The sequence below is a fragment of the Hyaena hyaena genome, unplaced genomic scaffold, assembly GCF_003009895.1.
Source record: "Hyaena hyaena isolate Hyena2069 unplaced genomic scaffold, ASM300989v1 scaffold_528, whole genome shotgun sequence".
Classification (NCBI taxonomy): Eukaryota; Metazoa; Chordata; class Mammalia; order Carnivora; family Hyaenidae; genus Hyaena; species Hyaena hyaena.
Genome location: NW_024081158.1, coordinates 404,479 through 424,879, shown reverse-complemented (window position 1 = coordinate 424,879; position 20,401 = coordinate 404,479). Strand labels below are relative to the sequence as shown.

At 40.1% G+C, this 20,401-nt stretch overlaps 1 protein-coding gene across 2 annotated transcripts in view; it reads left to right on the top strand.

Moving 5' to 3' along the window:
• CDK6 (cyclin dependent kinase 6) overlaps nucleotides 1–20,401 on the top strand; it is a 259,745-nt gene that overhangs the window by 108,560 nt on the left and 130,784 nt on the right. For both annotated transcript variants that reach the window (XM_039255424.1, XM_039255425.1), the window contains exon 4: nucleotides 11,113–11,280. In XM_039255424.1, the coding sequence (XP_039111355.1) occupies nucleotides 11,113–11,280 (168 nt within the window). The remainder of the gene's footprint in view (nucleotides 1–11,112; nucleotides 11,281–20,401) is intronic.

Sequence of the window (20,401 nt, the reverse complement as noted above, 5' to 3'; positions counted from 1 at the left end):
CATACACTAGTATTCCATTTATAAAATGGAAAATAACTTTCTTTTTAAAAAAATCTTTTTTTAACATTTATTTATTACTGAGAGACAGAGCATGAGCAAGGGAGGGGCAGAGAGGGAGGAGGACACAGAATCTGAAGCAGGCTCCAGGCTCTGAGCTGTCAGCACAGAGCCCGATGTAGGGCTTGAACCCACGGATTGTGAGATCATGAACCTGAGCTGAAGTCAGACACTTAACCAGCTGAGCCACTCAGGCTTCCCTAAAATGGAAAATAACTTTCTATATAAGAATATACAAACAGAAAAATTATGTAAGGATACATCAATATGTTAATTAATTGTGGTTATCTTCAGATGGGAGAATTGTGGCTGGTGTTTATTTTTTTCCTGTGTTTTCATTTTTTTAAAGAATAAATATGTTGGGGCCCTTGGGTGACTTAGTCAGTTAAGCGTCGGACTTCGGCTCAGGTCATGATCTCACGGTTCATGGGTTTGAGCCCCGCGTTGGGCTCTGTGCTGACAGCTAGCTCAGAGCCTGTAAGCTGTCTTCAGATTCTGTAACTCCCTCTTTTTCTAACCCTCCCCTGCTCACGCTGTCTCTCTCTCTCAAAAATAAATAAAACATTTAAAAATAAATAAATAAAAGAATAAATATGTTTATTATGTAAATTATGCATTACATTTCTAATGAGAAACATAGAAGATCTTTTTATTTTGGAGAACAGTGAATAGGAAAGAGGGACCCAGTGTGAAATGCCATGGTGAGGTTAAGTGAGAAGTGGAATGTCCCATTGGTTGTGGCAAACAAGTGGTTATTGGTGATCCTGGAAGAGCGGCTGCATCTCCATTCACTGTTGTGATGTGATGTGGATGAGAATTAGGAAAATGTGCATTGCTGTGTAAAGATCATTGTCTAAGAAAAGAAGAGGAGGGGCTTCCGGCTGGCTCAATCCGTGGAGCGTGTGACTCTTGATCTCAGGGTTGTGAGTTCGATTGCCTCGTTGGGTGTAGAGATCACTTAAAAATAAAATCTTAAAAGGAAAAGGGGACACCTGGGTAGCTCCGTCAGTTAGGAAAGAGTCTGACTGTTGATTTCAGCCTAGTTCATGATCTCATGGTTCATAGGATCAAGCCCCGTGTTGGGTTCTGCACTAACAGCACAAAGCTCACTTGGGATTCTCTCTCTCTCTCTCTCTCTCTCTCTCTCTCTCTCTCTGTCTCTCTCACTGCCTTTCCCTCACTCACTCTCTCATAAATGAATGAATGAATGAATGAATGAATGAATAAACTTAAAAAAAAGAAGGGTGCCACTTGGGTTGTTTATTGGTCAAGGGACAATACGGAAGGGAGAAGTCCCAGATATAGAAGGAGAATGGCTAGCAGAGCAATGGGAGGTACTTGAATAAGCTGCATTGAGTGAGATCCAGAGTGTAAGGAGAGAGATGAATACTGTGTAGAAGGAAGGAAACCTTTCCTACCAGAAGATAAAGGAGAAGGGTAGATGCCAGAGCTTTTAAATTTGTAGGTAGACACAGGGAGGTAATAGCATTCCCTTGATGGAATAAGTTTCTCTCTGCAGTGGAGTATAGGCTCGTGTGCTAAGACAAGAAAGGGGGATGATAAGTTGTGAGACAGCAGTAAACATTCGGACTAGCCTATAAGGACAGCAAGAGAGCTTATTAGGGACCACTGGGGATTACTTGATGGCACTAGGGTAATCAGGATTTAAGACTGATTTCATATTGATAAGGGACATATACGTGATCATGCCCCACCCCCACCCCGAGTAACATCTGTCTGCAACTGGTGTAACAGCCAAGAAAGAGAGAGTGGTTGGGCTAATTGAGGATTAAGCTTTGTATAGAAGGTAAGATAAAATGACCAAGAAGAGAGAGGAGGGAATTGGCAAATCTAGCACATGGTGTGCGAAGAAGTTGCTCTCCAAATTTAATTAGTTATGCTGTCTAATAAGCTTATGTAAATTTCAGTGACATTTTGATATCCAACTAAATGTGATTAAAGTAACTTAAACTTTTTTTAATTAAAATATTTTATGTCAGAGTTGAGTAATAACACATTCCTAGTTTTAGCCATGGAAATAAATGGTAAGTAATGGAATGGGGTTAACAATGTCAAAAGCATCTGAAGTTAAGGTGCTGACTAGGGCATCCTCGCTGCATAATGTTGAAGTCGTGCAGGAAAATGGTGAGTGTAGGGTAGAGAGATTGAGCCGTAGTCCCTGAGGAATATGAAGGATTAATAGCGAATGATAGCGAGGAAGAACAGAGTGTTGTGACAGTAAATGGAATACGGTATAAGTCTCACAGAGAAAAAGATAACCACCTGGAAGTGATCATTGGCAACAGGAAAAGAATGTTGGTACAGGCCCCGTGATAGGGCAGGAGCAGGGCCAGGGTAGGGAGAGGGAAGCAGCGCAAAGTGGCAAAGAGGGCTATAAACGAAAGATAGTGACCGTAACAGGTTTCAGCTGACATAATTTTAGTTAAGTTTAATTTGTTAGAATAATTTTCAACTTCAAATTCCAGAACACTCAATAGAAAAAGAAAATAACTTTAAATAAGGGCATTACTATTGTAACTACAAGACCAGAGGTGGGCAACCCCAAAGTTGTTCAGCTACTCAGCAATGTCATAAAGACCCAGACTCTTTCCCTCATTACACCCTGGCATTTTATGCGTGCAGTCTTCCTTTGTGTTTCCAGATGGTTGCTACAAATGCAATTTCAGCTCCTCAAGCAGTAGCATTTAGTGGAAGATGCACAGATAGGGAGTGGGGGCTGGGAGATGAGGAGGAAGTACAGCAAGAATTTTCTACTGAGGTCCTTTTTTATAAGGGGAAAAATACTTCCCAAAGCTCTAGAGCAAATTTGTCTATATGTCTCACTGGCCAGGACTAGGTCTCGTGTCCATCCCTGGATCAATTTACAACAAATGGGAATGCGATTACCTTGGACCCATCATTGATGGCTGGCAACCAACAATGTCTACTATAGTAGGCAAATAATAATATGCTCCACTCTGTGGAACAAAAAACCAACTTTTTTAATACATTACCTCATTTGGAGAGGAGGGAAGTACTAAGTGAGGGGAAAATTCTCAAAAGAGGGAAATGAGAAGGAGAATGGGGAAAGATGAGAAAGTATTTTTCCAAATGCAGCCAAAAAAGCATATTGTTTAAAAAGATTACAAAGAATATGTGTTGAAATGGGAAGATATCCATAGTATGTGGTTAAATGTTTTTAAAAAGATCACGAAACAATGTGCATAGAACAGAAACCATTCGAGTCATTAGTCAAAAGCCTAGGCAGTTACACTTTGTATTTTCTTATTTATGCAACACTGATTTTTACTTCCTACTCTGAAAAAGTTATGATTAACATTGCTATTTATAGTTTCAATTCCTGATGACTTTCCACTGTGAGTTAAAAATAGCCATTGTGGTGACATAGCGAGCGATTCCTTCTTTCAAACTGTCCATTTATTTAGTCACTACATTGTCCTTCAAGTACCAACATTTCCAGGCTTGGTGAAAATTAGTTATTTTCTTCTTCCTGTTTGGTTGAGACTGATTCTTTACTTACTTCAGCATTAGCATCACTCCCAGGAATGAATAATATATGGATTCTTTTCATTCTCTCTTTAGAATACATATTTTATTAATGAAATTGGCATACAGAGCCACTTTTATTATGCTTTTACCCAGTTGCCTAGAAGCAGTAAAAATAGAAAGTCAGCATTTGAAATGAGGGGCCTTGTCTTTGTTTCTGTTAAAGAGCTGGTGGGGAGTAGTGGGGAGTAGTAATGTCCTCCATTATCCCATTCCCACCCCTCATGCCCCGCCCGGCACAGTGGTGATGTGACAGGGAACTGGTGATGTTCCAGGGAGCTCTGGAACAAAGCTCACTCGTGACTCTTGCAGCTCATCTCCACCAGGTCCTCCCACTTACTGTTGCTTTAAATTCACCAGTTACATCCTTCCGGATGATCAGAGGTTTTAAGGAACCTGCTTTAACCACCCTCTTGCTTTGCCAGAATTTGTTTTGCCCTTTGTGATTTTTGGATGAAGCATTCTTTGGGTACTCCTGAGGACCAGAACGAGAAGGGGAAACCTATTCATAAAGCAGTCTTTGCAGCCCATTGTTATTGTTGTGAATTGATCAGTGAAAGCATGAGGAGCCTCTGTCAAGTTTTGAAGTAGAGTAAAAGGTGGCTTGATGTGGTGACAACCGCAGATTCTCCCTGAGCATAGAAATAGGAGTGAGTGAAATCACCAGTGAGTGAATGACGTGCTGATGAATGATCTAGACATGGCTCTGTTATTCACTCACTGTTATTCACATAAGCATTGCTTATGTGGTCATATTATACCATACTTTATGAGAGAACTGTGATTTTAAAAGATCCTGAGACTACATCTAGCAGTTCCACTTCTGGGTATACATACCCCAAATAATTGAAAGCAAAGTTGCAAAGACATACTTGTACACCTGTGTTTATAGCAGCATTATTAACAGTAACCAAAAGGTGGAAACCACCCATGTGTCTATCAACACATAAATGGATAAGCAAAATGTGGAATATACATACAATGGAATATTATTCAGCCTTTAAAAAAAAGGGGCATTCTGACATATGCTACAACATGGATGAATCTTGAGGACATTATGCTAAGTCACAAAAAAACAAATACTGTATGATTCCAGTTACATGAGGCATCTAGAGTAGCCAAAATCATAGAGTAGAAGAGTGATTGCCAGGGTCTGGGGAGGAGGGAATACTGGGGAATTGTTCAATGGGTATAGTTTAAGTTTTGTAAGATGGAAAAGTTCTGGAGATGGGTTGCACAACAAGGTGAATATACTTAGTACTGAATTATGCACTCAGAAGTGGTTAAGATGGTAAATTTTATGTTACATGTATTTTACCACAATTAAGAATTTTAAAATAGGGGCGCCTGGATGGCCCAGTCTGTTAAGCATCCGACTTCAGCTCAGGTCTTGATCTCATGGTTCATGAGTTCGAGCCCCATATCAGGCTTTCTGTGGACAGCTCAGAGCCTGGAGCCTACTTCAGATTCTGAAGTCTCCCCCTCTGCCCTCCTCCGCTCACATTCTCTCTCTCTCCAAAATAAATAAACATTTAAAAAAAAAATTTTAGCTCTGGGCTCATCTATTATTTTATTTTATCTTATTTTATTTTTCTACTAATGTGGTCTATTACATCGATTTATTTTTTTTAATATAGTTTATTGTCAAGTTGGTTTCCATATAACACCCAGTGCTCATCCCATATAGTCATAATCAGCAGAAACAAAAAAAGATCCTGGGGCTAGCCTTCATTGTTGTCATTATTATTAAAGTGCTCTACTTTTTTTTTAATGTTTGTTTGTTTATTTGTTTATTTTTGAGAGAGAGAGAGACAGAGCATGAGTGAGGGAGAGATAGAGAGAGAGGGAGACACAGAATCCAAAGCAGGCTCCAGGCTCCGGGCTCTGAACTATTAGCACACAGCCCAGTGTAGGACTTGAACTCAGGAACCACAAGATCATGACCTGAGCCATAGTCAAATGCTTAACTGACTCAGCCACCCAGGTGCCCCAACAGTGCTCTACTTTCTTTGTGGCTTTCCCATTACCCTTTATGTGTAGACTGTCCTGATCTTTTTTTTTCTAATCCTAATCATAACCCCCTACCTACCTTAAGCCAACATGTTGTCAGTTTAGTGTAAAGTACCTTTGTTGTACATAATCCATTTTAGACAGTAGACTACTATAACACCCTTCATAGGAAACAAACTGGACAGGAGGCTTTTGTAGGAAACAACAAATCATTATGAAGATACTTCTATTGAAACTTGAATAACAGATTTGAAAAAAAAAATGTAGTTTATACATTATAAGGAGAAAAAATGATTATCATTGACTATAGCTTGTATATGTCTTTTGTTTGTTTGTTTGTTTTTTTAACATTTGTTTATTTTTGAGAAAGAGAGAGAGAGACAGAGGGTGAGCAGGGGAGAGGCATAGAGAGAAGGAGACACAGAATCCAAAGCAGGCTCCAGGCTCTGAGCTGTCAACACAGGACCTGACAGAGGGCTTGAACCCATGAACTGTGAGATCATGACCTGAGCCGAAGTCAGATGCTTAACTGATTGAACCACTCAAGCACCCCTTAGTTCTTTTTTTGAGAGAGGGAGAGAGAGAATGTGGGCAAGTGGGTAAGGGGAAAGGAAGAGAGAATCCCAAGCAGGCTCCACACTCAGCATGGAGCTCAATATGGGGCTCGATCCCACCACCATGGGATCAGGACTTAAGCCAAAATCAAGAGTCGTGTGCTAAACGGACTGAGCCACCCAGGTGCTCTTTACTTTTAGTTTTTAAATACACTGTTGATATACATTTTTGTTGCTAAAACCTTGAGGATGTGATCATATAGATCCATCCAAAAATCCAGAATTGTCTGTTGAAAGCTGTCATTTCTGTGATTTACTATATGGTGTAAATTGAATGTTGTCATTATCTTTTGGAACTAATTATAATTACACTTTGTATTTGGAAAAAAAAAGACCCAATGAAAAAACTTTTTCCCATTAGGAAAGCTTGAGGTAAGTTTTCAGCTGGCTTGTTTGTTTTGTTTTTAAAGAAATAACAGGATTAAACTTGTAGAACACCTAAAAGAAATGATTACAAGGCTTTACAGATTTGTGGTATTCAGGCTAAAGTCCGGAATCTTCCTAGGGGGGTTGGCAAGGACATAACCCCACCCAAAGTCACTGGGAGCCAGACTTCATTCCATGATGGCATCCTGTTGGAACATGCTTCCATAGCACATGTTTCAGAAAGACACAGAGTGATGGCCCCTAGTGACTGTTTATCTGTCATGTGTATGACTAGATGTTTAAATCTCTTCCACCAGAATTGTGCACTGAAATGTAAAAAGCTTTTAAAGTTGTGTTAAACTTAAAGAGCCTTAATTGGCAGTATCCGTAGTCTCATTGCATTGCATCATCAGGATTACTGTAAAATATTTGCGTGTTGTATAAAACAGATTAATTGAGATTAAAATCTTGAGGAGCTAATTTAAACGTATGTCTCACGATACTATAAACTGAGATAGAACAGATAATAAGCTTAAGTAGAGAATCCTTTGAAATATCTTTGATCTAAGCACTTCTTGGGATTCTGAAGTAAAGGTGTTTTTTCCTGCCTTGTTTACCATTACAGTTAATTCCTTCATATAATTCTCAGGAATTGGGACCATGTCTTATTCTTCTTTGTGATTGGAGTCACTAACATGGCTGCATATATTTTCCCTTTGAGGTTAGGTATTCCGGTTAATGATGGCTAAAGGTTGAGGAGGGTCCCCAAATCACACTTCTTACAAGTCTATAATGGGCATCAACCTACCTTAAGTTGAATTACTGAAGATAATGAGACTTGGGCAAAATTTTTTCAAATCATTTAATTCAAAGCTCACATAGTTCAAAAAACTCTTTTGTAACTGAGTATCGTAGGTTTAAAAGAAAACCCAGTTTGCTCAACAAATATATTATTTAAATAGCCGAATAAAATCTAAAGAATGTTAATTCTTATGTAAACCAACTTCCCATACATCTGTAAGCATCATTTACATGAAAATCAATGTTAGTATTATTATATGGGTTGGCATTATTTAAACTGTGCTGTTGGTAATAGTTATGATGGTAACAAGTCATTTTCTTGTACCCTAGTCTTTAAATGAAGGAGAACTAGACTCTGGATATAAGTTCCAAAATAACACAACTATAGGGGCACCCGGGTGGTTCAGTCTGTTAAGGGTCCAACTCTTGATTTCAGTTCAGGTCATGATATCTCAGTTGGTGCTGACAGCTTGAAGCCTGCTTGGAATTCTCTCTCTACCTCTCTGTCTGCCCCTCACCCACTCATGAGCGCAGGCATGCTCTCTCTCTCTCTCTCTCTCTCTCTCTCTCTCAAAATAAACTTAAAAAAATAAATAACACAATTAAAACCAAATGATAATTACTATGGCATATCCCAGGGAGGAAAACCATGTAGCCATTAAAAATCATATTGCATTGGTGGGATATCTGGCTGGCTCATTCAGTTAAGCGTCCAACTCTTGATTTCGGCTCAGGTCAGGTCATGATCTCACAGTTCTTGAGATCAAACCCCACATAGGGCTCTGTGCTAACAACATGGAGTCTGTTTGGGATTCCCTGTCTCCCTCTCTCTCTCTGCCTCTCTTCTGTCTCTCAAAATAAATAAATAAATATTTAAAATAAAATAAAAATTATATTGCATTAAAAAAGAATTTTGTTGAAGTGGCAAAATATTCATAATTATTAAATGTTTTTAAAACAGTTAAAAAATAATGTGTACAGAATAATTTTTATAAATACACTTATATATTAGTATTGTTTGTGATATACATTATATATAATATACTTAATATGTAAATATATATTTATACCTACAAATATAATAATAGCTGTAATTTTGAAAGACAAGACAAAAATTATTTAATAGTGAAGTTTTTTCTGTTCTTTGAGTAAGAGGATCTTGAGTGATTTCTGTTCTTCTAGATTTGTAAAAAAATGTTTAAGTTTCTGCATTAAGCATGTACCAATTTAATAATTAAGAAAGATGTGGTATGTCCTATATAAATAAATACACAAGTAAAAGCAATACACACTTTTTTTTTTTTTTACTCTGTGGTTCGGGTTTTTTATGAACTTAGATGGGCTTTATTATTAATTAATGAGTTCAAATTTCAGAATTTTTATTCTGCTAATTGGCTGCTTAAACTGTTTGAACATGAAAAAATGAACCAAACAGATTTATTCTTTGTGCAGTTTTAAGTGGTTGGTGTTTAGCATATAAGAAGTTATAGAAGACAAGCTGGCATGCCATTACTTTAGGTTAGTCGTGCTGTTTAAACTCCAGGGCTTACAAGTCATGTGCATACGCTTCCAATATTGACTGATTGCCCCAGCAGACTACTTTTGTTAACTTTGCACGCTTCGTTTTCACACTGGAAGTGTGTGCATTGTGAGGTGTGTGACCTGCAGTGGTTCTCAGGTCTTGAACTAATGCTCGACAGTGCAGTTTTCCGCAAGAGTTTTGTACTTGAAAACTTAGAAGGTAAACCCTGCCTGAACATTCAGAATATCCATTGAGGTGCATCTCAGAAAGGATTCTAGTATACCTGTGTCATTGCATACCACTGCTTAGTGCTTTGTTTACTGACCTTGTGGCACTGGCCACATTTTTTTTGTTTGTGACTCTGTCTCCCTCTGGAAAACAGGACACTTTAATGATTGTCATTCATTGAATGCTTAATATGTGCCAGACCTGCACTATACTATCCCCCTTTGCATACATTACTTCATTTAATCTCGTTTTATCATTTTTTTAAATGTTTATTTTTGAGAAAGAGAAAGACAGAGTATGAGTGGGGCAGGGGCAGAAAAAGAGAGAGACCCAGAATCTGAAATAGGCTCCAGGCTCTGTCCGTCAGCACAGAGCCCATCGCAGGGCTCAAACCTATGAACTGCAAGATCATGACCTGAGGCAAAGTCAGACATTTAACCGACTGAGCCACCTAGGTGCCCCATCTTGTTATATTATTTTTTAAAAAGTGAACACCGTTTTCTCTTAGTTTTATGGAAAATTGAGGCTTTGGTTTCAAACAAGCCAGGATGTAAAGACAGAACTCCCAGCTCTGAAGGAAGAACCAGTACCATAACCCAGTAACTAAGTATGGTCCAGCTGATGAACAAGTGTGTCCTTGCAGACCCTGGCAGCTGTGACACCCATGTACTGCCTTACCATTTCTCTAATCCTTATGTGAACAAAATAATTCCATCCTCCCTTGTTGCGCACAGTATTTGGAGGGTAGGTCAATCTTGTTAACCACAGATTTCAAAGGATCAAATGCTCAGGGTCTTAAATTCCTACTTTCAGACACTGTTTGAGTCTTAAAGCTTCTAATTTTACCAGTTTCAAAGTTAGAAAAAGATGTGGGTCGCCTGGGTTGCTCAGTCGGTTGAGCGTCCGACTTTGGCTCAGGTCATGATCTCATGGTTCATGGGTTCGAGCCCCACGTCGGGCTCTGTGCTCACGGCTTGGAGCCTGGAGCCTGCTTCTGATTCTGTCTCTCTCTCTCTGCTGCTCCCTTGCTCATGCTCTGTCTCTCTGTCTCTCAAAAATAAATAAATGTTAAAAAATTGTTTTAAATAAAATATTTTTTAAAAAGATGTGACATTGGTTTATTTTTTTAATGTGCCCCATTCTCCATTCCATAAATGGTAATAGCTACTGTTTATTGAATGCTAACCACTGCGTTAAGTGCTTTACAAACAGTGATCCTAGGAAGTAGGCTTTGTTGCTTTCCCACTTTACAGACAGGAGAATTGAGGCTCAATAAGATTAAATGGTTTACCTGGCTTTACATGCTCATTAGATCATTGATCTAATAAAGGAGTGCACTGGGAATTTGAATTTGAACCCACTTTTTCTAGACCAGGGTTTGAATCAGCACTATTTCTTGAATAGTGGTGTTACTTTGGGCTAATTACACATACCTGTTTCTTTACCTATAAAATGAGGCAATGATATTATTTACCTCACTGTTGGGTTATGCATTGAGTTTCTAAACAGAAGGTGTTTAAAGCAGTGCTTGACATGTACTAACTGCTTAGTATTAGGTACTCTAAAAATAATGGGAATTACTGTTAAATTATCATTTCCTGGATTTTTTTGTTGAAATAACAAATCATATAAAAGTATATGAAGTAAAAAGTGTCTCCCCTCTTACCACCTACTTCCTCTCCCAGCATTAACTACAGACACCAGTTTGGTTTTTATCTTTCAGAATATTGCCTATACCATCTGAACCTATTTTTAAATTTTCCTTTCATTAATAGAATACAGGTTGATGTAAAATTTTTTATAGTGACCTTGAAAACAGGATACTGGAGAGGTAGGAAGGGAATTCATTTATTCAGCAAATACCTGTCAAGGGCTTCTAACACGAAGGATTCAGTATGTTGAATTTATTGTTACAGCTTATTGATTTTCTTTTTTTGTTTTATTTAGGATATGATGTTTCAGCTTCTTCGAGGTCTGGACTTTCTTCATTCTCACCGAGTAGTGCATCGTGATCTGAAACCACAGAACATTCTGGTGACCAGCAGTGGACAAATAAAACTGGCTGATTTTGGCCTTGCCCGCATCTACAGTTTTCAGATGGCTCTTACCTCAGTGGTGAGTGAGAAAGTGCTATTCTTTCATTAGGTTTATGTTTCCTCTTTTAAACGATGAACTTTCCCCATACCATGCCCTTAATATTATTACTGCCCATCACTTGAGGGACAGAATGTCTTCACACTTTTTAAAAAGCAGGGCTACAAGGCACCCGGGTGGCTCAGTCGGTCGAGTGTCTGACTGGCTCAGGTTATGATCTCACAGTTCATGAGTTCAAGCCCCACATCAAGCTCTGTGCTGACAGCTCAGAGCTAGGAGCCTGCTTCAGATTCTGTGTCTCCCCCTCTTTCTACTCTCTCCCGCTGTGCTCTCTATCCCAAAAATAAATAAACATTAAAAAAATAAAATAAAGTATAAAAATTAAAAGCAGGGCTAGGAAGGAAGGGTTTTGCTTACAGCTACAGATACATCCAGACTGGGCTTGTCATGTCACCCATTTGCAAAAATAGTCTCTCACATGGTAGCCACTAGAAAGGAATCAGTTAAAAGTTTCAAAATGCTTTTTGCCATAACCAGTATTTTCAAAGCTGCATATGCAAAGTCAGGGGAAATACAGCTCAAGGGCTAGGAAAGATGGGCACCGAGAACATTCATCTGTCTGAAGTATCCTGTTTGAGAAACAGCTAGGTGCCTGCAGAGGTGTGTGAAGGCATTCTTCTGGAGCTGTGTTACTATGAAGAAGATATTAAATTTATAGTGAACTTGGATAACTCATGAACAAGCAGCACCCACACACACACTGTATAGAGCCTTCATCCAAGTCAAAATACAAAGAGTAAACATAAGGGCCTGTTTTGGCAAAGAATGACAGTTACGGTATCCTGTTTTTTAGTCTCATTCAGACACAAAACCATAATAGCTATTGACTTTGGTTACCTTCTGTTTCTCCTTCTAGTTCATTGTTTCTGAGATGAATTTTTGGGAAATTCAGCACCCAGACTATAAAAAGAGCCCAGAAGTAGGCACCAGTAACATATCTTTGAAATACCTGTTTTACATAACAGTGAATTCTGCAGAGATACAAAAAGCCAAGGAATGTCCCTTTACTGTGCTACTGTTTGATGCTGAGAATCCCATTGCATCCGAGAACACTCTAAAAATTGTCCTCAAAGCATTAGATGAAGCCTTAAGAAAAAGAATGCTCTTGGGTCAGTATGTCATTTTTCACATAGTCCGTCTTTAGTCTTGAAGTGATTCTCAATCAGGAGAAGCACTGCCCTGGTTGGAGGCCACAGCCGAGAAATAGATGGCAGCATCTTTGGTCATCTTAATGACTTGGGAGATGGTGGTGGTCACAAGGAGGCCGATATTCTGCCCACCAAAGAATTGTTTACCGAAATTCCAGTAATGCCTCAGCTGAGAAATAAACAGCAGAGGAGTTGGAAATTCTGTAAGAGAGATAACTTGTCTTAGGAAAACATTCAGTTTACAAAAGTATTCCATTTTCCCACTCCCAAAATATGGATACTACAACTTGGACGTGTAAGACCACATACTTTCCCAACGTTGTACACTTTACCTAGGGCCGTCAGAATTTTTACAGAGGATTCCCAGGAGTGTGTCACCATTGTTAAAAGAGAAATCATACTTGTTTTCTCTTTGCCCATCACTTTTGAGAAGACAAGGCAAAAGATGGTATTTAAAGGATACGCCTCAGCTTTGGGCTGGGTCCAATGAGCTCTTGTATTCTTACATAATCACAGAAATGCTAAGTATGTGTGTCTCCTCACTGGGAAGGGGTAGGTAGGCTGCGAGCTTCCTTAGAATGTCATGCATGTTGTTTGGAGTCCCTGATGAAAAGCTTAAATAAGCTCTGTGATCCCTGTGGTCATCAGAAGTAGCATATAGAAAGAACTGGTCTTCTTGGGTACATTAATTGAGGGAAAGATGAGCCATAACTGAGACACTTTATTTTGATCACCCGCAAGTGGGCACAGAGAATCATAAATAAAAACAGGAAACTCGGTTGGTTTTGTTTTGTTTTTGTTTCTTTTTTGCTTATTAAACTTGAGGAATGATAGCCCAGCTTGTGCGTAACATCAATTAACATTCCACTCTTGCTGACAGTGGATATGTTCAGACAGGAAGATGTAGTCAAATTATTTCATAGAGAAAAGGGGAAAGGCAGTCATAAATACCTGATTTTTCAGTGTCCATAGTTTTTACTGCATACTCTATTTCTTATGGTGACATAAAGTAAAAACTACTAGCAACTTGGAAACACACAGGAACAGATTTGACTTTATTAGAAAGCATGATGGCTGAAATTTCATGCCAGTAATAAAGGTTATGATTCCTAACGGGTACTGCATTTAAAACTTTTCCCATTGTTTTGTGGTTTTTGATTTAGAGAGAAATTCATTTAGTATCATGATGCATATAGTTTGCGTACACATTATGATATATAAAGACTTAGAAGCACAGTTTTTCAGACTGAACTGGTATTTATTTTTAGAATTTCTTGAAGAGAAAAAGACTGCACTCCACTTTCTGGAAATACACATTTTTTAGTGGGTTATGTCATACCGGACCTGGGAATCAACTTAATCTGTGGAATGTTACAGGAATTACAAGTTAACTGATTCGAAACTGACATCTTACAGCCACGAGAAATGCTAATCTATTAGTTATCTTCCAAACCCTGACTCAAACGTCCCCTTCTGTTACTCCCTACAGAAATCAATCTCACATTCCTCCCCCAGTATTTCCAGAGGGTCCTTCATAATACTGCTTTCTGTTTTGTTTGTAATTATTAAAGCCTTATATCAGGCCGTAAGCTCCTTGAAGGAACTGGCCTTAGGGGTAGAAATCTAGGACAGTTATTATAAGTCTGGTCGATAGTTGTAGCTGTAGGTGGTTCGTAACTTAGGTTGTATAACAAATGACTTAGCTTGTCTTCATCTGATAATGGGAGGGGGGTTAAGTGTCCTTTAGATGTCTGATTTTACTGGGATGCCTCCAGCATGACACTCAGGTGTCTTTAGAGAGTATTGGATACTTTTTGCTCAGTATACAATCAGACATGCACATATACCCATACAGAGAAGAGGTTGTTTATACCTATTTATTTAAAGGTTGTAGAATTAAGATGTGAATGGCTACTGTGGATACCTTAGACTCATGCAAGAGGGGTCCCTGGCCTGAATCTCATCCTTTTTTTTTTTTAATGTTTATTAATTTTGAGAGAGAGAGAGCGAGAGCATGCAATCAGAAGAGGGGCAGAGAGAGAGAGAGGGAGAGAGAGAATCCCAAGCAGGCTCTGTGCTGTCAGTGCAGAGCCAGACGCGGGGCTCCAACTCACGAACCATGAGGTCATGATCTGAGCTGAAATCACGAGTCAGACACTTAAGTGACTCAGCCACTTAGGCGCCCCTCTCATATGTTAGAGGAGTCTGCACTGGCCCCTCTCCAGCCAGGCCTCTGTTCATGGAACAGGGAATCCAAGGTACCAGGGAGATACTCCAGCTAGAGCCTGAGAAACCCTGATCCTCATCCCGCCACACTTAGGGCATTGGAATTCCCTGACTGACTGAGAACTGCATGGACTTGTCTTAGGTCCTTCCTCCTAAGAGCAGATTGCCCCACTTGTGTGTTCACCCAAGTCAGAGAACAAGAGTTCGCAGACATACAGGCAGAATGAGGACATTTGGATCGAAGTGTCCATAAATATATGCCTGAGACCCCTTGTGGTCCAAGAAGGAGCTGGGACTGTGAAGAGCTTGGGGTAGGGCGGGGAGACATTACACTTAACACCTGACATGGGTTCTTTTTAGCAGCAATTTCTCTGAAACCATGAAAATTAACTTCTGTGACCCGTACTGAAATCCTACATGTGTGGAAAATTGAAGCGAGTAGGGAGGTTCTTTCCACTGCACATAAGTGATGCACGTAAGAATCATGACTCATGTGGGGTGCCTGGGTGGCTCAGTCGGTTAAGCGTCCGACTTCGGCTAGGTCATGATCTCACAGTTCGTGAGTTTGAGCCCCATGTCAGGCTCTGTGCTGAAGGCTCAGAGCCTGGAGCCTGCTTCAGATTCTGTGTCTATACCTCTCTGTCTGCCCCTCCACTGATCACACTCTGTCTCTCTCTCTCTCTCTAAAAAATAAACAAACATTAAAAACTTAAAAAAAAAAAAAGAATCATGACTCATATGGCTCTATGATCTTGGTGACAGGAGTGTTTCAAGAATATGTGCTTATTCAGTAAAATGACTACAAGGCAAGCTAAAATTGTATTTAGAGTCATTCTAAAGTCGACATTTCTAAGTACGTCCCATGTCAAATGCAGTGTATGGTGCCCCTTGTTTTTGTCTATCAAGGTCAAAGAAAAAGAGACAGCAACCACTCAGCCAGTGGTTTTGGTCATCCGTGATTGTGCAGTCAGGTCTGACAGGGAGAGTCTGAGAAGCAGGACCTGGGACACCACCACTAGCCCGATGAGGATAATCAGGAAGCACTACGAGCTGCAGCTCAGGGAAGGGCTGTCTTCACATCTCTATGATTCAAAATCTTTTTTTTTTTTTTCTAAATTGGATCATACATCATGCTAGGTGACATCAGTGCTGTTAGATCCGGTGTTTGGAGAACTCCTTATCAACCATCTCATTTTGGAAGTAGGGAAACTGACACTGAGACAAGCCATTTGTGGCCAGGTTTAAGTCTGAATTCACCAGATAGATTGTAAATAGCTTGGGGAATTCTAACGTCTGTATTCTGGTTCTTGTCTGCCATCCCCTTTGCCTTCCTCGTCTTCACACCATAGACTCCAATACTTCAGAGGGCATCAGACTACGTTCTGTGGAATTATTGGGTCTACAAAGGGCATCCAGAGATTCCACAAATGTTCCCTCTATTGTTTTAAATATTTTAGGTCTTGTTAACATTGTAATTAAAAAACAACTAGCTCATGCCACATTTAGACACTGTGTAGAGGCATGAACTGAGGCCCAAACTTTTACTTCCTGGCTAACTTACTTTCTGTGCAGACCTCAGATTAAAACTTGTGCCACACTTGTGCAGACTTGAACATCTTGTAAATGTATTGTTGCTTAGGAAGAACGAAGCATTTTCTTGATTGAGTCCTATGGGTGTCCGCCCCCTTAGAGCCACCCAGATGCATAATCGCAACAGTGACACTCTGTGCTACACTCACTGTACATCAGACTATGTCAAGGGCCATCCAGAGCAATGCCAGTGTTGATGCTTTTATATCCAGATGTAATTGCCAGAACACCCAGACAGAGTCAGTCACTCCCCAGGACAGTCACCAGAAGTTTGCCCGTGGATAGAGAGAAGTCTATGCCTTAAAATGAGGTCATTCCTTTTAGTGTCTATGTAACTTTGCACGTGCTGAGATGAAGTCCAGGAATGGGCTGCTGTAAACCAGTTTCTGCTCTGCAGTGAACAGTCTTGCAGGGACTTTGCAGTATATTTGAAGAGCCTTTATCCAACCCTTAGACAAAAGGTACAATTAGCATTTTTCCCCCAAATGCCTGTGTGTAGTACACATAGTTTTGATAAAAATTCCACATCATACCGTAATGGAAGAGCAAGAAATTTTCCCATCTTTTTAGTGACTTAATGACATTCTTACTAAACTGAATTATATTCCCCTTCTCCAAAGGTCTCTTTTTCTATATCAGCTATTCTATTAAGAAACACTTGTGTTCTGAAAACATCTTCCACTCCAGAAATCACCAGTGACAACAAGTAAATAGTAAACATGGGAAGACCTTTGTTTGGCAACTCCACAAATTAGAAGAATTCAGTTGGGTTTTTTCTGTTTTTTTTCTTTATGTGGGACTTACTGATGATCATTTATCTATTTAATACCTCAAGTATTACAGAAACTCGAATTGCTTACAATCTATTCTTTTTAAAAAAAATTTTTTTAAATTTTTTTTTTTTTTTTAATGTTTTATTTATTTGTAGGAGAGAGAGAGAGACAGCGTGAGCAGGGGAGGGTCAGAGAGAGAGGGAATCACAGGCTGAAACAGGCTCCAGGCTCTGAGCTGGCAGTCAGCACAGAGCCCGACGCGGGGCTCGAACCCACGAACCACGAGATCATGACCTAAGCGAAAGTCGGACGCTCAACCGACTAAGCCACCCAGGCGCCCCTAAAAAAAATTTTTTTAATGTTACTTATTTCTGAGAGAGAGAGAGAGAGAGAGAGCTGTGAGTAGGGGAGGGTCAGAGAGAGAGGGAGACACAGAATCCAAAGCAGGCTCCAGGCTCTGAGCTAGCTGTCAGCACAGAGCCCGACGCAGGGCTCGAACCCACGAACCATGACATCATGACCTGAGCCTAAGTCGGACGCTTAACCAACTGAGCCACCCAGGCTCCCTGCTTACAACCCATTCTTGTGCCTCCATCAATAAATGGTTTCCTATTCTTTATTTGGTAAATACTAAATGAACCTTGCAGATTCAAAAACTTTTGATAAGTTAAGGGAGAAAAGTAATGAAATGGAGTTGTAGCATTCAGTCAACAAATAATTACTTACCACTTTCCACGTGACAAACATGGTCCGTGAACCTGAGAGGTGATGAAGACTAGAAATGGACACGGTCTTTGCTCTCCTGGAGCTCATCATCAAAATGAGGAGACACATCTTCATCACACAGTCACACACAGATATGTGTAGTTAGAAACCAAAGTGCAGTAAAGGAAAGGGACACGGTTCTATCAGGCCCTGTGTCTCAGGAGCCCTCACAGGCTGGGGGTCAGGGAAACTCTCCCTGCTCACCCCTGCCAGGATGTGAGATGCTCAGAGGCCCTCCTGTCGGAACCCGCCTATATGCAGGCCCCTTGGGTGTGCACATCACACAGTCTGTGCTCATTTTCTCTGTTGATGCTTGGAATAGTTCATTTCACAGCAGCAAGTGGCCACCACTAGGCTGACACAGTGAAGCAGGACCAGAGATCGGAGAACAATATCATCTTTTATAGGAGAAAATAAATTGTTTATGCTTGTTTCCTCTTCGTGCGTGTTGTATTTACTATGGAGACCTGGCAAGGTTTGTGCTTCGGCTTGGGCAGCTGAGTTGCTCCCACAGAAGCCTGCAAATGCTGCCAGTGCATACTGAGTAAATCAAACCAAGAGCATTAATCGAGTATAATGGAAAAAACCCAAAGCCCTGTCGCCTCAGCACCTCAGCGAAAGTGCAGGACACACCTCTGAAGCCGGAAAGGCTCCTGTAATTCCCTCCCCACTCAACATCCCCTTGCCATGACACAACCAGCTCTGCTTTGTGAAAATTTCCAGTTGCCAGTACATATTTCATAGTTAACAATGGAGTGTTTGTGCCGGTTTCGTTTTCACTTTCACCAATGAGGGAAGTGGAACACAATGGGGCAGTGCACAGAGCTGGGAACAGGACACGTTTTCTTTAGGATTCCCAGGGCTGGGTACGTGGAAAATGCCAGAGCCAAAACAAACATGCAAACCCATCCAGATCTTTCATTTGCACATTCTCAGTGGTTATAAAACACATTTTGAGTTACCATCTTATAGGTTAACTCTGCCTCTGTAATGAAGGCAAGCATTGACAACCACTGTGAGAATTTCTCCCATGCAGAAAGATAATGTATTCCATACTTTACAGAAAGCTGCTGTGGGTATGTGCATGTGGGTATTTAACTGCACCATGTATACTTGGGAAGTTAATCAAATGACTGCTTTCCTCATTTATAAAAGATAGTCATTCATTTGACACACCTAATTCTAGCTCCTTCATAAGTGGTCACTGTTGCCAATTAGTTCTGGACGAAAACAGTTTTAACTGTAATGCTACTGCCTGGTGGGTGTTTTACTCGAAGAAAGGACAGGATGTTCTTTGATTCCATACATCTGTTTGGCCACTCTGTCCTATCAAGGTACAATATAGACAGGGTATGCTTGTCACCTGGTTTTTTATATTCCATCCAAAAGAGATCCTGTATGATGCAATTCAGATCTCAAAATGCGAGGCCACGTCTCTGTGTAAACACCAAGTATTGCCATAAGGTTGACAAGACGGAGTGCTTTAGAAAGGTTTTTTGTAGGCAAAGGGTTTGTCAGGGATCCAGAAGATAGGAAAAGTCTTATTGGGTCTTAAATTTAACAGTCTTTATGGGCATGTGCCTTCTTTGCTTGGTCAGGGGCGAGTCTGGTGAATTCTATTTAATGAGATAATTTCATCTCCCCTAAACTTGCCTAACTCAGGTGTGTTAATGTTCATCCAAAGGAGTATAGACAAAATCCTTAGAATTGACTATAAAATAATGTTTCTATAACTTGCATTTTTACATCCTCTTTCACATATTCTTTGGCTATGTGAGCTTTCTTGTGTTTTACAAATGTCGCTACTTCCAGAAAAGGAAGGGAAAAGTGGTAGTATCTTCATTTTGCTCGGACTTTGGTAGATCTCATGGTGTAAGCTCCTACACTGAGATATGCTACTGAACTTATGTTATATGGGATGTATCCATTTTTATTCCCTCAATCCAAATCTTACACTACTTTAGTGTTTCCCACAGCACCTTCCTGACCCATGGTGGGCACTTGACAAATACATGATGAAGGAATGAAATGAATCTTCATGATTCTTCAGTGCCTAATGAATGAATTCCAACTCTGTAGCATGGCATGCAAAGAATTTTTTGAGTGTAGCCCCAACCTACCCTTCTGTTCTGCAGGTGAGAGACTGCCCCCACACACATAAACGCATATCCCCTGTCCTCTAAAAACACCAGATTTCTCACTTACTCTTTGAACTTCATTGCGTTCTTTCCCAGTTCCCTGCTTTCACCAATGAATCAATGAATGAATTTCCAACTCTGCATTTTCTATGTTGCTGCTGGGGTCCCTGCACCATCAGTTATAAGCATGTAGGGGTTTTGTGTTTGTGTGTGTTTTGGTTTTTGTTTTGTTGGTGTAGACACAACTTTGAGCTAATCTTCCCAGTTGCCTGCGTCACTCCCTGATAGCAACTTGAGCTCTGAGGAAATACCATTCACACTTTGAATGTCTGTCTGGGCAAGCATTGCTAACCTTCAGATAATTATTGTCCTTCATCCCTCCTTCTTCAAGATCATGAACTTTCATACACCTCCTCACCTTGTGCACTTACATATTCTGCAT